Source organism: Alligator mississippiensis, chromosome 1 (genome assembly GCF_030867095.1).
Source record: "Alligator mississippiensis isolate rAllMis1 chromosome 1, rAllMis1, whole genome shotgun sequence".
NCBI lineage: Eukaryota > Metazoa > Chordata > Crocodylia > Alligatoridae > Alligator > Alligator mississippiensis.
The window spans coordinates 262,804,784-262,824,424 of NC_081824.1; the positions used below are offsets into that span (position 1 = coordinate 262,804,784).

General features: G+C 38.1%; 1 protein-coding gene across 13 annotated transcripts in view; it reads left to right on the top strand.

The window, feature by feature from the left end:
• ABI3BP (ABI family member 3 binding protein) overlaps positions 1 to 19,641 on the top strand; it is a 295,005-nt gene that overhangs the window by 22,443 nt on the left and 252,921 nt on the right. For all 13 annotated transcript variants that reach the window (XM_059720568.1, XM_059720572.1, XM_059720574.1 and 10 more), the window contains exon 2: positions 17,574 to 17,753. In XM_059720568.1, the coding sequence (XP_059576551.1) occupies positions 17,574 to 17,753 (180 nt within the window). The remainder of the gene's footprint in view (positions 1 to 17,573; positions 17,754 to 19,641) is intronic.

The window sequence follows — 19,641 nt, forward strand, 5'->3', positions numbered from 1 at the left end:
GCAATGATGCATAAATTATTCAATTTTTACATTTTGGTCATCCAATCTACAATCAGTTTCACCTATTTGACCAAAAACTTCTCAAAACTTACTACTTAAAGAAAGTTAAAGGAAATATGATATATCTTGTTTTGAATGTCCATATTAAAAGAAGAGTCCTACTCAGCCTTGAAAGCACACTGCAGTGCAAAAACCTCCGTGACAGGGTTTGTTGACCTGAGTTTAATAAATTGGGACGTTTATGTCTTACTTGAAGATTTACTTTCTTCACATAAGGTCCACCCCAGAAGATCCAGAACAGAGGTGGACATTTACATCCAGCATTTTGAATTTATTTCTTGAGAAGGAATTCTCCATGGTCTGCAGTTGGGAAAATCATTTGTGCTTTTTCCTTAGAGTATATTAAGCATAGTTTTTAACCCAGGAGTGTACAACTGAATCAATCTGGCTGTGGAACTTGTCCCAGTCACAGGACATTTCAGAGGCAGGACATTGTCCTGATGCCAGTGACTGATCGACAGGTGTAGTTCTCTTCCCAAGCTGCAAGCAAGTTGAAGTATTTATTGTACTGGCTCTATGGACTTTATTACTTGAAGAAGGGAAAATCCCAGGTGCGGACAGATGAAGTTTCCTTCTATGGAAGAGAAGTGAAATACCGTATGATCCAAAGAGATAAATTAAGGAGAAATGTTTCCTTTTCTGCCTACAGTCAGAGACAAGTTATTAAAGTGCTGTCCAGAAAGACTTTTCCAAAATTTGATAATTCCTAGTCTTGGTTTTCACCAAAGCCACAGAAACAGGATTTTTGTCAGACAATAATTCCTCCTGCCTGTTCTTAATTTTGCTTGTCATGCTATATTAATAAATAATAGTAAGTGGCTGCAAGACGAAAGTTAGATTAAGTAGCTGGAGCAGAAGAGGGGAATCTAGGAATTCCTGCATTTGAATCGTGGTTCTAATCTTATAAAATGTGGGTGATAATTACTGTATTTATTCCAAGGGGGCACTGTAAAGTTTAATTAAGGTAAAATGTATGCAGAGGCTTGCACATGGAAATAGTAGTAGGAAGAGAAATCTGGTTGTAAAAAGTGCTTGGACAAATAGAGATGTCTATATGTGTGCAACAAAGTCCTTTTAATAAGGCCTTTCATGCAGATTTATAGCAGGTAGATTTACTGCAGTCTTCATTCCAAGTCACTTTCCCCTTCATTGTTCTTACGAAGCTATGCCAAGAATCTTGACAACAAAGTATAGAAAAGGATGTAGGTAGTAGGAGGCAGAGGTTGTCTTTAGTTATGAACTTAACTTTAAGATTCCCTGCAAGATTTGAAAGTGGTGCTAGCAGTCAAAGATTCCCTAATGTTTTCCCCTTGAAGCGCCTGTTTTCAGTTGCCTATAACATAGTATTCCAGTTTCTGTCTTAGAAGCATCATGTATAGAAATAAAATTCAGTACCTTGTTTCTTTAGTTCATACTACTCTCCTGTTCATACTTTCATGGATTGCATTGCTCTTTCTGACACACTGTCCTGCTGGAGGTTCACATAGAATTGCTTATCCATGATGACCTCTAGATTATTTTTAGAATATCATAATCATCCAGGATATCCTGCTGCACTTCCTGTTTCTAGATGTATACCTTTTCACTTAGGTGTACTAGAATATACTTTGTATAATTGATTGGGTCTGTTTCCCAAACATTTCAGATCATGCTGTAGAACTACTCTGTTTCCATTATTTTCCATTCTGCCATTGCCATCCATGCATTTGATTAGCAGTGATTTTATACTTTAGAGTAGTGAGGAAAATGGTGAAAGCTTTTGAGCCTCTTACTGGTCCCTGCAAAATTCCACTAGGAACACTCTTTTGATTGTGACTCTCCATTGACAGCTGCTTTTTACAATATTTTGGCTAGCTTCTTCTTTATCCATTTCATGTATATAATTTTGATATAATCTGTATGTCATGTTACATCTGATGTGTTATGAAAGTCTGTTATCTCTATGTAGTTCCCTTTATTTACTGAGTTGGTGAAGCATGAAATCAAACTTGTCTGATGAAACCTATTATCCATTATACCATGTTCACTGGCATTAATTATACTCTTATCTTTTAATTCTCTATTAACTCAATCACGTTATCAACTTTTCCATTACTTTGCCCAAAACTGTTGTCATGCATGAAATTCCTTCGGACTTTTGCCAGGTTATAAGGCTCTGAATAAGTACACTCTGTGCTCATTAGAGGCATAGTAGGATTTGGCAGTGCAATTCTTAAAAGATTCATTCCTCACTGAGCAGGGAAGAGAGGGTGTTAAAATGTTTTCATTTGACCTGAAACAGTATTTCACTTTTTTTTTTCATTTTATCATGAAAAACTTAAAAATGTGGTTTCATCTGAAGTGAATTTCCCCCTCATTTTTCTGGTTTGGTCAGAAACCCAAAATTAATGTATTTGTTCTAATCTGGACTCATGGACATGGGATCTGAACTAAAGTTTCACAGACAACTTTGGATCCACTTTGCAACCTTAACTTCCTTAAACCATAAGTTTGGGTGATATGTTCAGGGTAGTCTTCATAAGTGCCCCCCTTAATAGATAATGAATAACATAAAGCTTTCTCCTCCAGTCCATCTCTTCACTGTGTGTAAATCCTCCCATACTTTTTTCTTTCCATCTCCCTAATCCTCTCCTAACAAAAGCACACAAAAAAGGATTTTAAAAAGAAAAAAGCCTAGCATAACTAAAGGAGAAGCAGGAAAGTGCAAAATAACTACTGCCACAGTTATGGCTGACCACACTGCCACCATTGGCACAGTGGCAGCTGGCACTATCCTATGCATTATGGTTGCCCCAGCTGCAAAACAGATTTAGACCTCATTATTTGTTCTGACTTCATGGTATGTCCCGTTCTCTTTATGGTTGATCATAGAATCATAGAAAGACAGGGCTTTAAGGGACCTCAGGAGGTCATATAGTTTGACTCCGTGCTCAGGAAGAATCATACCTGACTAAACCATCCCAGATAATTGTATATTTAGATTGTCAGCTCCTTGGGGCAGAGGCCACCTCTGATTTATATATTTTTAGCATGCTTGACATACTGGTGCTCAATAGTGTATACTAAGGACACTGAAAGATGTGCAGGCCCCTGCTTTAACTCATGGTGCTTTACATGAGTAAACTCTACTCACAGCATGGCTGTAGAGAGCTTTAAAGGGGCTCACCATGCAAAAAATGTAACTTCTGTCTCCACTCTAAGTGTGTTTGAATAGTAACACATTGTTTTTGAATGTGAGAAAAGACACTGAAGGGAGCAGAAAGCCTTAACGCATGTGTAGACAGGCAGGGGGTAGTTAAATCACATTAACGCATGTGTAGATGCAACCTGGCACTAACTTTATTGCTGGGTCTGCCCAGCCACTAAGGGCACATGGCAGGGCTTCAGGAATTTGGCACTAACTTTAGTGCCAAGTGCACTAACTTCAGTGCCAAGTCCTTGCATGTGTACATACCTGCCAAAAATAGCAGGTTTGCTAGCTAATGCTCATTACATTTAGTCATGTACCTATAGTGAAATACAGCAATTTAGAAAAAGTGTAATTTCAGAAAACTGCAAATAGGCTTTTCAGAAAGATATTTCCCTTGCAAATGTAAAGACAGGCCAAGGCTGATTACTATTTCATTTGTCTTTTGTATCAACCCTAAAACAAAAATGAGCATTAGAAAATCTCTGCAAGGGTAGGACTAATCTTAGTGCCCTGCCTGAATTTTAGCCTGGATAATGAAAGTCTACCTATTGTACCACTATCAACTTGTTCATCATGTTCTGAATCATGTCAACAGCCTGACAGTTACACAGTTCAGATTTGTATGTGAGATCCCACTAAAATCTATCATGTTTCTAATTACTCTGAGCACCAGTACTTAGTAAATTTAATCAAGTTGCACCATCATTCAGTATCTGGCAATCAAAAGGGCTGGCAAATCATGTAACTGAGTATTTTATTGTTGTTATGGTTTTAAAATAAGCCCAAATATGCCCTCAAGTACACCTGAGTAATCCCATGAAATGAATCTTTACTCTGTTTGCATGCATATAACTGGTGAAAAAATTGACTGTGTTGTAGGAACATAAATTTAGAATAGAATGAAGAGTCAATGGCTTTGTTCTACAATGTTTTAAATGAATAAATAAATGGTTAATTCAGTGTTGTGCCCAAAGTTTGGCGGCGTTTCACTGGTGCGGATAACGTAACCAGAATGCTGTAATTTTCAGTTTTATAATCTTGAAAACTGCCATGGTTTGAAACAAATGGCTTATCACTGGGAAAGCTACATTTCTATGGTTTTTAGAGCTGTATGCACAAATATTAATGCAATATGCAACTGCAGTTCACTCTGGCTCTTGAATCTATTCAGATGTGTAAGGTGATGTCCTAATCAATGCAAAATTTAACAATAAGATAAAAAGTTCCTCAGGCTGGTGACATCCATAATTAGACTGTTGTTTGCTTCCCCTGTTTTGGTCAACCATTCTGATCCTCTAATTATGATCTATAAAGCCCCAGCAGATGCTTCTTGCTATATAAATTTAGGTTCAAAATAACGTGGAATTCATATATGTTATTTGAGAAATTAGATGCAGAGCTAATTATGTTAGTTTTATGCAAGATTAAGCAAGGTTTTTTTTGTAGTTAGCTTTTTTGTCATTGTTCTGCAGTAGGGTGTCCATACTTCTTTAAAGACACTATACATAATTTTTAATCGTGTTAAAGTATTAAGACTCATAATTTTTAGGGACAAAGACTCACTGTTTGTAACTGAGATCATCCTCATTTTTTCCTACATCTGCATCAGATATTTTTGTTCTCTTTTAGTCTTTTGAATCTATTGAACTCAATAGAAATGCAACTGTTCACATTAGGTCTTAAATTTGCACACTGAATCCTGAAAGAAGAAAAAAGAGAAAAAATATTTTAAAATACTTCCTGATTGTTTTAACATCCAAATACATATTGGAAGGAATTTTAAATGATTCTGCCTGTTTTTGATGTATTTCTTATGACCAACATTTTAAAACTTGAATGATATCATACCATTGTACAGAATAGTAGCATAGTAAGGATTTTGCCAGCAGTGCCAGTGGGTGCTTTGCATGCAGGGAGGGCACCAAATCAAATGGAAATAATGTTACATAGTAGCATATAGGGAGAGCTCTGCATATGACCTGCACCAGACACCAAAAGGCCTGCCTGCAATTCTGGGACAGAGCACTGCCCTATCTATTTTCTAGCAGATGTACTTTCTGGCTTTGCCAATGGCTAGCTGGGTGACCTTGGACAAGTCACTTCAACTGTCTGTGCCTCAGTTTTCCTTCCATAAAATGGGAATAATGATGCTCCAAGGCCTGCTATTGAAAAGCACTAGATCAGGGGTTAGAAATGTTTCTGGGCAGAGTGCCAAAAACACCTGCAACCTGTACTTGGAAAATGTTGGCGTGCTGGGGCAGATGTTGGCATGAGGGGCCCGATCCTTGTTGTGGCAGTGCAAGCCGGGCCTCTTCCCTATCGTCTGTCATGAGGCACCTGTGCCAAGCAAAATGCTTTTGTGTATCATGCTCTGCCAACCCCTGCATTAGATATTATTACTGCCACCATTACTAGTACTAGGTGACTATCCTTAGGGGCCTTAATTCAAATCCTTGGCCCTATAACTATAAATTAAAGATCAGCAAAGATTGAAATAAGTAATTTGACAGGCTAAGCAAAAATTACCTGCAAAACAACTCTAATTTGAAGGGAGTTAGTACCAAATGAGATCTTGGGTTAGCTGTTTGGTAAATTTGTACTTGAGGGTGAAATTACACATTACACTGAGACCATACCGAGGGCACTTCAAATGCAAGCATCTTCATGTTAAAGCTTGTTAACTCATGATAGGTACATGAGAGTCTCAAAGTTATGCCACTTCAGGCGAGGGTTAACTCTGGGCTGTGCTACCTAGCTCATGTTAGGGTAACTTATGTTTGCTCCATGAAGATAAAATGAGCAATTTGAAATACTCCAGCAACCCAGAATTCTCCACTCCCAGCCACACCCCCCAGAGTGGAGACAAAGCCCAGGTATCCTGGCTTCTAGTCATGCCCCTACTTGCCAGTTCTCTATTGACAAGACAAGGCACAGGCAAGCAAACAATATTAACCCCTAACGTGCAACTGCTGACAGCATGTTCTAACTTTAACACCACTTAACATTCCACAGGTTTAGCATAGTCTAAGTGTAACATGTAACTTAATCCTAAATTTAAAGGAAAGACTCCTTTGATTTCAGGTCTTATTTCCATCAGCTTTATAACTGCATATAAAATATAGAACCATAAACGCCTTGTTGGCTGTCTCAAGTTTGTTTGATAGTCAGACCCGTGCTCAGAGTCTAACAAGGATATGGTAAACATCCTGGAAGGACCAGGAATAGTCCAAGTGTTAAGTGGTCCTACCTCCCTCCTTAATTAAGGTGTGGCTTCCTGAATGACTTGTGAGTTTACAGAGAGTCAAGAAATTTGGAAAGTGTATTGAAATGGTAATGCACTGATAGACAATAGAAACAACTACTAGCTAACTCTGTGGATCTATGTGTTAGCCTGGGATTGGATAATTCAAATAAAGATGCGTATATAAAGATGTGTTTTCTGGACAGCTTTGAATTGGTGTGCCCTAGTTTATTGTCATGGTCAGTTGGACTGAGTAAATAAAGGTTATTTTGTTTCTATTTGGTTTCTTTTACTCACTGGTGAACCAGTAGCAATGGGGCTAGAGAAGCATTCCTGGAAGTTTCAACAACTTTCAGAAGAGTGTCAAGGAGAGCTATGAAGAATAGGTTTGAGAAATGTCACTTACCTTTTGTATGCACTTCTTCTAGTGTTTCTCCCTCCCTTCCATACTTATTTTAGTTGCTAACCTGGGCATTCTATAGACATATGACTGTCTTATCCTACTGATGTCTTCAACTATACAGTCAGGGCTTGTTTTTGAAAATAGAGAAGGCAAAGATTGTCCCTCATAATTTTTCTCAGTAAAATAGTTTTTCTGTTCTTTTAGTCTTATTGATAACTTTATTTTCTGACAGAAGATAAATACGTGATCAAATAGAAAAGCATTGATATATAATATCTTTCTATTTAAAATCAGGGTAATGGTAGTATCAATGATCACATAAAATTCTGTGTTCCACCATGGTTAGCTGGTACCTTGTGAAATCTAGATTTTGTCTTAAAATATAACAATTCCCAAGCAGTTACTAAAAGAAGAATATAGATAGGCACTAAGAGGGCGAACAGCAGAAAAATATAACTTTATTGGAAAGTGCATTCATTTGCTATATTATATATTATATATAAAAACATAATCAACTAGGCAAAAATAATCAAAATATGTTGTTCTGTTACTCCTGTAGTCATTAAAATTAAATGCACATTTATTTTTGCGTATTATCCAAACAAAATCTAGCCTTCTTGAGTGCCTTGACAATGCATCTAATGCTTCACTGAAACTTATTTTCACACCCAAGTTAATGTTCATCTAAGTTATAGTTTCCGCACCTGAGCTAATGTATTTAGCTAGAGTTAAAAACTGTCTGCAATGCTATGAAATAGGAGCTACATTACCAGGAGCACCTGACAGCAGAATTGCAGATGACAGGATAGCTTTATGTGGAACAAGAAAGCCATTAAAAGGAGACAGTGTTGTAAACCCCTGTGGAATAGAGAGTTTAGAAGGAATCAGGTAGATTATAAAAAGCCATTAATTCATTTGACTCCCTTACTGCTGCCTGAACAGAAATGCTGTTTCCACTGCCGGGCAGTTGGTTTTAAACTTTAGGTGGACCAAGAATCAAGGCTAGGCAGTGAAATTGTTCCACTGCAACCCCCACCTAGAAATTGTGGGGGGTTCCCTACAAACTGATTTCAGAATAACTACCAAACTTCATGTGCAAAAACTTTATTATCAAGTTCAGGTTAAGAGGATTCCAAAATAGTTCAGCTGAAAGAATATTTGTTTCCTTTCTCATTGAATGAAAATACAATGTAAACCAACTCAATCTCACAGTTTTTGCTAATCTGTGAAAACATTGGATATAAACTCAGTTATTTTTCAGTTCCAGTGTAGCTCTTGACTTTTTAGCCTCCTACCCACTTCTACTGTCTGTGATTTGTAATAGAACATCCAAAATTGCACCATTGTGTACAAATAGGAAGGAGGGTAATATTTTAACAAATAAATAAAAATGATGCCTCAATCCTTCCAAAGAAAGGTCATGGAGATACCTAAGTAATATTTACTGCAAAAGAAAAAAAAAGCTATTTGAAAAGATATTGAATAAGTAATGGCAAAGAAGGGGAGAGTAAATTTCTTGCGGACTATTTCAAAATAGATACATTTGAGTAAAATGTCTTCCCGCCACCCACTGTTCGCTTGGTTGACATGTTTTGGATTACAAAATGAAGAAAATGCAGTATTACCAATGCAGACCTTGAGTTCCAAGCAGTATTTGAATCAGCAGTATTGATCAGCCAACTTCAATTTGTCACATGCAATCATCAAAATCAGTGAAGTGTTCGTTTTTTGGGATTTTCAGGGTAAAGTACTTGGATTACAGTTATGTTGCCCATAGTAGAATCTTGCCGTCAAACCATATATAGAAAATCTAGTCTGAAATGGTAAATTAGGATAAGAGGTTTTTACTTTGGGGCTTTTTCATCAGGTTCCAAAATCTTCATATTTACATAATTGAATAAAAACATGTTTTCTGTGTAAGAAGCTCTGAGCTTCTGGGTCTGGTAACTACCTTATTAAAACCTAATTAGTTTAATTCATCATCAAAGCTATTATGACTTTGAAAGGAACCTTTGAGTTTGGCTTGACTTCCTTACATTACTCAGTTAGTTTTAGACAATCCAAAGCAAGAAAGAGTGTGTCAGCCTGCAGTAGACTGTTTTGTAGCTGGAGGAGTAGTGACTCTTTATTATTTTCCATGTCATAAGAAAACAAATTCTGGTGTTTTGATTAAATTAGATTGTCTGGGAAGAGATAAAATGCAGAGAAATGAATAAACTGTTCATTTTGTTTCTGGGAAATAAATTCTGTGTTGAAAAAAAATTCTTCTAAAAATCTTTAAAAAAAAATTGCTGGCCAAGTCATTTTTTTATCTTATGTCATTTCTGCTTCTCAATACCTGAAAGCTCAAAAAAGTTATTAGTTTAAAAACTTAACTCCTTATTATACATTAGCATAAAGAATTGTTTTTTTGTGGAATGTTTTCAGTTGCTGTTGAAATAACAGACCTTAGTCTTCCCATCTAACAAGTGCCAGCAATAAAATAATTAGAGGAATAAGTATCATAGTAAATAAGATATCTTCACAACACAAAGCAAGCAGCAACTGCATTTTCTACTAATTGGCAGACCCTCAAATGCCACGTTCAAGTCAGAGTTCTAGACAACAAATACTGATAGGGCACATCTACAAGAGATGTGCTAATGGGCATTAGCCTAATTTAATGCGTATTGTGAGTGTGCGTCTATTAAAAATGGCAAAATTAGGCTAATTGCACCTCTATTTGATAACCTGCATTTGCAAATGCAGGTTATCAAATTTAGGCGTGATTATTTAAAGTGCATGCGTAGATGTGACCTGGCACTAACTTTAGTGCTGCGTCTGCCCAGTCACTAGGGGAACATGGGAGGGCCAAAAACTGCTTAATGTGCATTAGCTTAATGTGCATTAAATTTAGTTGCGCTCAAATACACATGTGAACGCGCTCATAGAAGACAAAATTGGTCTGGGTCTGGTTCATGAAACATGCTGGCAACCATAGCTACCATATACTCTGAGTTTCATGACAATTTTGTCAGTAGAGACTATGGGATAAAGATGGAAAGCCACTAGTATATATGAAAAGCTGACTTCTTCCTCAGCAACTCAGGGGGGCAGAGAAAAATCATTCATGGCCAGCTAAAGGCTTCCACTCAAAAAATAATGAGGAAAATATGGTAGTATTTTGAGGAATGTAAACATTAGGCATCTCCAAGGAAGTACAGTAGGGGAGGCAACCAGAGCAGCAGCATATAGTGCTAGATGCAACACCACCACTGGTGGCACAATAGCAGCCAGGCCTGCTCTTTGTATTAAAGATGCCCAGGGCGTAGAGCTGCCCAATTATGCCTCTAGGTAAACATAAGTACATTTAGATAAATCCAGAAAGGTCTAAAAGGTATTTCTTTGAGGAGAACAAAAGCTTTTAGAACCAAAGTAACAGTTCATTTCTACATCTCATGGCTTGCAGGCAATTGGAACCAAATGGCTCAGAGGGCTTTTGTGTAAATGAGTGGTGAATAATTAGGGTGTTGAACATTGATAAGTTATGCCTACTGAATAATGTTATATTTGGACACTATTTGCTTCATTTATTTCATTTCCAAAATGTGGATACAGAATTTGTTAACTAAGAAAAATATATAGTCCCTCCTGCTTGGCTTGCTATGGTGTTTAGTACTATTAATTTTTGGACTACAAACAGGTATCACATTTGTCTGAGGATAAACCATTTTATCCTGGGACAAGTGTGGTAATTCACATGCCCAGGGCTATTTTCCTGGGATAAATACTGAACAGGTTCAGGGGTTAAGAAGTATTAACAGGCTATCCCAGGGCCTTTCAAAGCGTGTCTGAATGGTTATCCCAGGATTGCATTATTGAATCAATGACAGAAAAACATCCATGTATTCAACCACTCACTAAACCCTGATTAGAAGTGCAATGTGTAAACACCCCCTCCACCCTCCCCCAGGATACTTCTATTCCAGCGCAAATACAGACACAGCTTGTTCAGGAAAAAATGCAATGTCTGTTCTTTGCCTCAGAGACATGTTTTTGTGGCAGTGTAGCGTGTGCTCATTCTGGCATCTATGTTCATCACTCGAAGTGTCCAATTTGCTTGACTGTCAGCTGAGAAAACATTTGTATGTAGTTTATGCCTGTGAGGGTTGGTAAGCATTTATACATGTGATGAGTGAGATAAGCATGGCTCCCTTTTAATGCAGGCTCCCTTTTAAGTATGGCTCCCTTTTAATAATCCTTTGTTTATTCTGTTGCATAAAAGCAAACCTATTTTTAAATGTTTCTTATTCTAAACTGTATGTCTCCCTACAGCCAATATTTCTTTTTGTACAGTTGACAGAATGGGTGCAACGAGATAATGTGGCCAAAAAATAAAGGTCTGTTGTCACTGAACTTTTGGCTGATGGTGCTTATAGCACCCGATACGTAAAATGCCAACCCTGATGCAAACTATTTAATGTTGTGAGGCAGTGAACAGAAATAATTGTCCAATATATTTTCTTAAGGTAAGCCTTCATTTGTCCACTACTCTGAGAAGCACTGCTAGAGCTTTCATTCATGCCCTCCAAAACCTATGAAAGTATGAAAAATAGGAAAAGCTTCAGTGTAAGGCAAGAGGAATTCTGATGATGTGGCCAATTCTGCTTTAATAAAATACATCTGTCTTCACCATCCAGTTTTGTGGTTTTCAGGTTTTCTCATTGTTTTGTTGAAAACAAGGAAAAACAGGGTTTCATTGGTGTTGAAGCAATTACATCCATTTAGAACTACAGTGACAGAAGAAAAGGATAAGCAAAAGGGAACTCTCGGCAGCGTCATGGTTTCTCTGGGTCTTCATTGAAATAAAAGACCAAACAATTGCACAAATGTAAATTTACAGAGTTGTTTATTTAAAAAAAAAAAAATAGACTAGGTGTATTAAGTTTGCAGATGGTGCCAGAAATCTTCCTGGACACACAGGACGTTTATGGATGTGCTCAAGAGATTTCCTTCTCAAATTCTAGAAATTCAGATCTGCCTCTTAAGTTTTGAGTGCTTTGTCTGTGTTGAAACGAAATATAAAATGTTTTCAGACTATAGTTCTAGCATTAAGTTTAAAATGCATGTCACATGTTTGCAGATCAATACCAGTATGCTTTTTTTTTAAACAGGACCTAGTAGCAAGGTGCTGAAGCAAAGTTAAGATGGTATTTTGAATAAATTTTAATGAAATGTAAGGTGACATCTTTCAAAATGCCATTATATACTACAAAGTCACAATTTGTAGGACTTGCAACAGTTGGTTCTCAATGGGTGCGTCTACACGAGACACTATGCTGCCATAGCAATGTAGCATATAAAAATAACCGTGTGCCACTAGGATTGTGCAGTATTAGTGGGTACTGCACAGTCATTTAGTACTTGCTAAATTACTAAATGACTGCCCAGTACCAAATGAGCAGTTAAGGGCATGTGTAGATGCTCCCAGTAAGAAATAGATCTTCAAGATTCATAAGCTTGTCATAACTACCGTGCTTGCCATTAAGAAGTCAGTCTTTGCCAACAATCACCATTATTGGGATCTGAGTCAAATATTGACTTCGAATGTCTGCTACTGAATCGTGTTGCGAACCAGTGAAATGAATATACGAGCAGAAGAAAATTGAAACTACTGAAGAGCTGTTTAGTGTGTTGCCTTGTGGGTTTTCATCAAGAAGCTGAATTTCAGTGTAGGTCCATTGGATTTCTATAATTCTTAACTCATTGGATTACTGAGGTACTCAGTTAATATTCATAAACATACTATGATAAAGGGTACTATAAAATGTAACAGATTGCTTTTCTATATAGGCTGTCATGAACACAAAATTCAGATAGAGCAGACCTTTAGAAATTAATCTGAGCTGTATGTTACTTTTTTCATTTCTTCACCATGCTGGCTTCCATTCTTGGCTGATAAAACTGCACCTGTTATTAACAGTAATATTGCACTGGATCACCCAATGCACAATTTTACGCTGTTGATTTTGTGTTGCTAAGTGACTGAAAAGGGCACTGTTCCTTCATAGTTACATCTCCAGGAAACAAACTCTTTGACAGATCTCCAAATTGCCAACAATATTGGAAATTGCATTGTGTCCAAGCAAGGCATCAATGTGCTTTGATGCCTCATGACACCAGCCAGATGGCTGTATTCTGAATTTGGCTTCTCATGTCTTTCCAGATATAGATCAGTGATGAAATTAAATGGAAGCTTCCTTAGTGGTTAGGAACTCTACCTTGCATTTTCTTTACTACTTTTCTGGACTGGGAGTTCACATTAACATGGAGAGGTCTGACTTACTACTTACTATGGAGGTTTAGATTGAAAAAAATCAAATAAGTAGCTACATATCAATCAGTAGTGAGAGCTCTCACTGGAATGGGAGAGGTTAGGTGCTGCCAGATCTCACCTGCCTTCAAGAGACCCTCTACTCTGTAGATTAAGACCAGTGAGGGATAACACAAATCAAATAGCACTCCCTTTCTCCTGTACCTCACCCTGACTCGCCACAAATTTGTCTGGATCCAAGTGAACATTATTTTAGTTGTAGTTTTGCCAGGTCAGAGAAAGATACATAAGTTTGAAACATTTAGTTAGGGTTTTTTGGGAGTTGCATTCATGTAGCTCTTGGCCTCTGCTGCTGATTTCCAAATGCTTATTTTTTTCCAACTAGTCAACCTAATGGTGTTCCTGGGCGGTTTCCTCAGACTGTTTTGGGCTGCATGCACTTTCCAAAGAATTACCACTAATTGGCTCCTTTATAGTGTAGTTGTTTTCACTGAGATGGCCTTCCAAATATCTTTATCTTACATATAGAGCGTTTTCTCCCCAAAATGTTTCCCTGTATCACATGTGCAACAATTTTCTCTGAAGGTGAAGGTTTAGCCCAGCTATGGTATGCGCTATTTATCATGCTGGTTTTGGCCGTCAATACTCTTCTAGTACACTGAATATTTTCAGATTAGCAGGGTATTGTTATGGGAAGCTAAGATGGGCGGATGAGATTTCAGAAGTAGCTATTGGCCCAAGAATCTTATATTTAGTGAGGGTCTTAATGCAAAGCAGGAACTCTACAACTGCAAATGCATGGACAACTTTACAGCTTCTTCATGAATACTGAATAATTTCTTTAAAGGAATTTTAACTTAAGGTCAATAGCATTGCTATCATATTCAGTTTTATTAGTGTGTGTTGTAAAAAGTAAAAACAGAGACTTGAACATAATAATCATTGCAATGTTGCCAGCTGGTCATCATTTAGGTCAAGTGAGCCTTCTTTGGCTACTTGTCAAATACTCTGTCTCTTGAAATAATTTTTTGTTGTGGTAACCATTCATTGTTTCTGCCTGATCTACTGACTGGCACTCTCTTGGAATTGTCTTAACTTATAAAATACGTGCTCAAATTTGCAACAAAAGATATATAAGAATACTTGTTAAAGCATAATGCTTAATATTTATGCAAGAGCATTATACAGGATGAAGGCATCCTAATGGTTTGTTCCAAATACAGAACAGAAATATCTATAGGTTATTCTGCTTTTTCTGCATCACTATAATTCTATCACCTGCATAGAACAGCAGTTCTATGCAGGACCTAGGTGTCTTTGTTCCTAATATATATATATTTTAAATCCCTTCTTATCGGAAATAGAAATGGCCTAATTGATCTTATTACTTCTCTTACTTAACACAAGGACTGACCTCAAGGAATTGGTTTTATAGTCACGTAACAAGAGCATTTTCTAGGAGAGTAAAGCATGTACCCACTGCTGACACTGGATTTTAGGAACCCAGCCCTTATACCTTTGTTCTGGGCGAGCAGAACTCTCAGACTGACCGCAACACCTGCCAGTTGATAATAGGTGAATTCATTGATACAGAGTAATAACAAAAAAAGCAACAATACAAACAATCAAACAATTCTATATCTACCAATCCTAGAACTGTCATCAGAGTCAAGGTACATCTGGCTTCTCTTCTGAGGTACATCAGAGTCAAGGTTTCACTTCTGAGGCTCTTTCTTTAGTCAGCACAGCATGTCAGCGGTTTGGAGGTGGGATGCCAAGGCCCATGACTTCCCCTCCAGTGGGATGCATGAGATGGGCTGCTGGTATGCCCTCGGTCCATGGTGGCCTCAGGGACCCTTCCTGGTGGATGGGGATGGGGACAGAAATGGGGACCCCTCTCAGGAAGCAGGATGGGGAGGGACAAGGAGGAAGAGAAGGAGGGACAGGAAGGGACTCCTGGTTAATCTCAAGTCTCTGCTTTTGTATTCTCCTTCCCTCTTGATGACTCTTCATCTGTGGCTATCTCTGGTTGGTTGTCTCTCTGTGGTCACATGTCCACATAGCCTTCTGGGCTTTCTCCTAATTTGGTCTGTTCCCCCAAACCGAGACTTGGGTCCCCCTGCTCTCTGAGGCCTGTGTTGCCAGTGTCAATTATCTCATGTTATGGGACAGTATGGTACATACTTCCTCAGTTCCCAGGCTTTGTGTCCTTGTTGTGGTAGACAACCTGTTTGCCTTAAAGGCTGTGATCTCGTATTATGGCATGCCCCCCTCAATTCTTAGGCTGTGTCCATTTGTTGGCCTTGTTGTGTTAGACAGTTCGTCTGCTTCCAAGGCTATGAGAAGCTTTGTGTGTCAGACCCAAGCTGTTTAGAAATCTAATTAACCCCTGCTCCCAATCTTGACCCCTTATAATGCATATATCTATACCTATAAGCCAGTTCCCAAAAAACAGACCTTTAAATACTGTTTTCAAGCCAACACCCATCGTGTGATAGTCAGAACATAATAAGTGCCATACTGGGTCAGACCAATAGTCCATCAAGCCCACTATTCTGCCTCCAACAGCAGCAGAAGTGAATGCTATAGAGGGAGAGAAATGAACTGGATACTTCTTGAGTGATCTATTCCCTATTTGGTGGTAGGCAGGCTCTGTTTCAATAGTGGTACACTACCTATTAATGTACGTGATGATGATATGGAGCAAGGCAGCTCAAAATGTGTAATTTCCTACTTATTAGTTCATCCCAAATGTAAAGGGTTGGATGGATATTGCCTTAGTGATGGGACGCATCATTTCTTGCTTTGATACACTGAGACCATTGGAGATGAAAATGTCTGAGGTGCAGCAGGTCTCTTTTATGAGGGGGCAGGCCCCAGCTCTAGAAACAAGAAACAGAGCCAGGGAGACAGGGCATAGAACTGGGGCTCAAGAGAGCTGACAAGAGACCTGACACTCTGGCCACATCCAGACAAACAGGGGCATGTGCTTTCAGTGGCACAAATAGTAGCAGCACAAATTTGTGCTGCTACTTTGTGCTAAAGCACATGCCCCTACATGTGCCTTTTGCTGCAGGACACATTGTCCTACTGTAGGCAAAGTCTGAATGCCCAGCTCCTTCTGGCAGGGATCTGTGTGCTGTGGGGAGAGGAGGGAGGCGGGTTGGGGCACAGGGTGTTTCAATGCAGGGCTTGCTGGCCGGCAGCCCTCATGCTGAGGCATCTTGTGCCCCAGCCAGCCGTGGAGTGGCATGTGGAGATGGGGGAGCAGGGAGCCCATGGTGTTCAAAAAGACTTAGTCATAATCCCTTCCAAAGTCATGAGAATGGCTTAAAAGTAAAGGTTTTTATATCTTTTGAACCTTTGGGGCACACTCAAGCCATATTTTAAAGCACTCAATGTGCTTTAAGTGTGCTCCAAAGGTTCAAAAGACATAAACCCCTCTACTTTTTAAGCCAATCACATGACTTTGGGAGGATCTGTGACTCAGTCTTTTTGAACACTTGGGGGTTGATTCTACTGGAAATATAGCCAAGATAACAATGAAGAACAAAATCACATGCCACCCACGAAGAGCTGAAATATTAACTCTATCCCCTACTACCAAGAGAGTGACAATTATAATCACAGCTGGTGAAACAGCTAGTTCCATTATGAAGTTCATATCGTGATGACAATGTCATGATGCTCTATACTGCTATAATTTAAATTGCAGTCAGTGTACCTAATGATGTTTCCCGTTATCTGTATTGTTCCCTTGGAAAGCTTAGAAATAGAGTATTGTCTTGCGGTATATTTAGCTAGAGTAAGTATGTTAGTCTAGGTGTTCTGGCGTCATTATAACTAGAAAATTGCATTTTGTCTACTTAAAAAAACCCCTGCTATAATTTTAACTGGATATAATTGTTACTGATTCTCTGCCAGAAACACTTTTCTAATACTACAGCCCAATATGAAAAGATTACACTCAATTCAGAATTCATGCTTATTTACTTCTGTTGGAAATTTTGCCACCTATCATTGTAAAGTGGCACCCAATATAAGTGAAGTAATTTAAAGGAAAAGACGACTTTCACTTTTTTTTCAGTTTACTTCAGGCATTTTGACAGTAGTCAGCATGTAGTGATCTATACAGTTTCCCCTGTTAGTTTGTTTATATATCTTTCCCACTGCAAGAAAGGAGATAGGCAAAGAAAAATTGTGGTTATAAAAGACATTTTTTAAAATAAACTAGATTTCAACATGATGGTATCTTTTAACAGCAATTGTCACTACTAACATATTGAGCCACTGTGTATTCTAATTTTCATTAGTCATTTGGAAGATAACTCCTGATCTTTTTTTTTTCCTCCCTGTTTCTCTCCAGTTAAGAGACAAAGCCTGAAAGTGCAGATTAACACAACTGGTGACACCATTTGCATGAAATATCTTCGGCCAAATCCAAACACCAAGCTCGAAGGTTTCATTGTGGGGTATGGAAGTAGCTTCTACTCCAACCAATATATTCCTTTGCCCACAGATGGAAAATCCTACATGACTGAAGTTGGTAAGATATTTTGTTTTTGAGTACTAATGTTGTCAGTGCACGAAGAAATACAGTTGGAAGGATATGTATTTGTAGGTGTTTTTTAAGGTGTGGTAGTGGTGGTGGTGTGTGTTGAAGATTTTTTTGGGAGGGGGTGGAGGAATTTTGGAAGAAGGTGGAGAAGTTGGGAGCTCCTTCAAAAGGAGGAGATTGTCCTTTTATTTTTTTGAGGGGAGTCTGGCATTTAGTTGGCTACTTGATTTGTGTATTCTTTTTAATGCCTGATATTTATTTCTATATTTAAAGATAAAATACATTTTGTATTTTTTCTGTGTATGGATCAAACAAAATGATATGGAATAGTGTCTCAATCATCAGAGACTGAGTAGAGTGTTAGGGTATGTTTCAAGCTTTTATGACCCTGTGATGGTGTTTAGACTCACCCTAGCCACCAGATGAAGTAGGCCATGCAAACACCACTGATCTTGGCTAAGACCAACTAATGCAGGTGTTTGAAGTTGCCATCTGAGAAAGTACTGGAAAGCCAAACCCTGAGAACAGAGAGCTCATGGAGGAATATGAAAATTAAGATTTATATTAGTTAATACAGCACTATCTTGAGACTTGGTTACTTAATTTGGAAATAACGTCCAAAACAGAAGAAGGGGTAAATATGGACAATAACAGTGCATGTTTGACTTAGCTCATGTTAGTGGGTGTACAGTCATTAATAAAACCTTTGGAAATTAAATATTCCTCCTGGCTTACTGGCAAATTGATTCTCATTTATATAAAAAAATAATGAGTCTGGGTTGTAATGTTCTGGTCTGAAAAGAAGGTCTAAACAAAGTGAGGAAAATTTAGACCTGGCATTTGGATTTGGGGTTAGCATTTAAAAGTTGATATTGTTTTAATTGTATGGCTTGTATTTCTTAGCAGTCAGGGACATAAAGGTTCCTTGAAACAGGAAAAATGTTTAAAATACATTTTTTCTTGGTCTGCTGGCTCCAGCTGTCCCCCAGAGTAAAACTCTATCTTGGCTAAGACCAACTTATTTTTGACAGCCGCATAACATAGCAGTATTAAGACCCAGTGACAATATGCATTTACAAATTGAACTTACTAATGATAATAATTCATGATATAATACATTTAAAAAAAATCTCTTTCTTGCATGCTTAATTCTTCCCTCCCCCTACACCCCCCCCCCCCCCATACACAGAATAAACTATTGTATGTAGACATGGTAGCTTTCTTATTTATTTCAAGAGCTGCTGAAAGACCTCAAAAAACATGGGTGTACTTATAATGTACTTACCATCTGACTGTCCCATGACCTCAAAATATTCTGGGATAATGGCAATACTGTTTGTTCACTCTGGGCAAATAAAGTGTGCGTTCAGAGACAACAGTGAGCCACTGGAACACTTATCAAGGTTGGTGGCAAATTCTCTGTCATTCGAGGTGTTTAAAACCAGATTGCTTGGACTTTCTACGAGATTTGTTCTAGCTTTTTGTTCTGTTTTAGGGCTACAGCAGGCCTGATGAATGGAAGTCCTTGTTCTTCAGGAAACAGTCTAGATCAAAGATGTCTGACCTGATTCACAAAATGAGGAAGTGAAGGAAAGTGTAGGTTGCAGTGTTCCATTGCTTGCTTTGCTGCATGGATAGGCTAGGAAATGAAAGATCCTAGGCCATTTAACATTGTTGAAGCCTAGGGAAATAGTAAAAGACTACTTGTGGCTTTTTGAACTTTCAGAAATATATTAATACCTGATTTGAACCTGATTGTATTTGATGATCCTTTCTAGCTGTAAAATCTGTGAATCAAGATTCTTATCCAACCCCTACTTATTCCTCTAGTATAGGAGGATCTTGTACCATATATTTATGAGTAAAAGGATACATC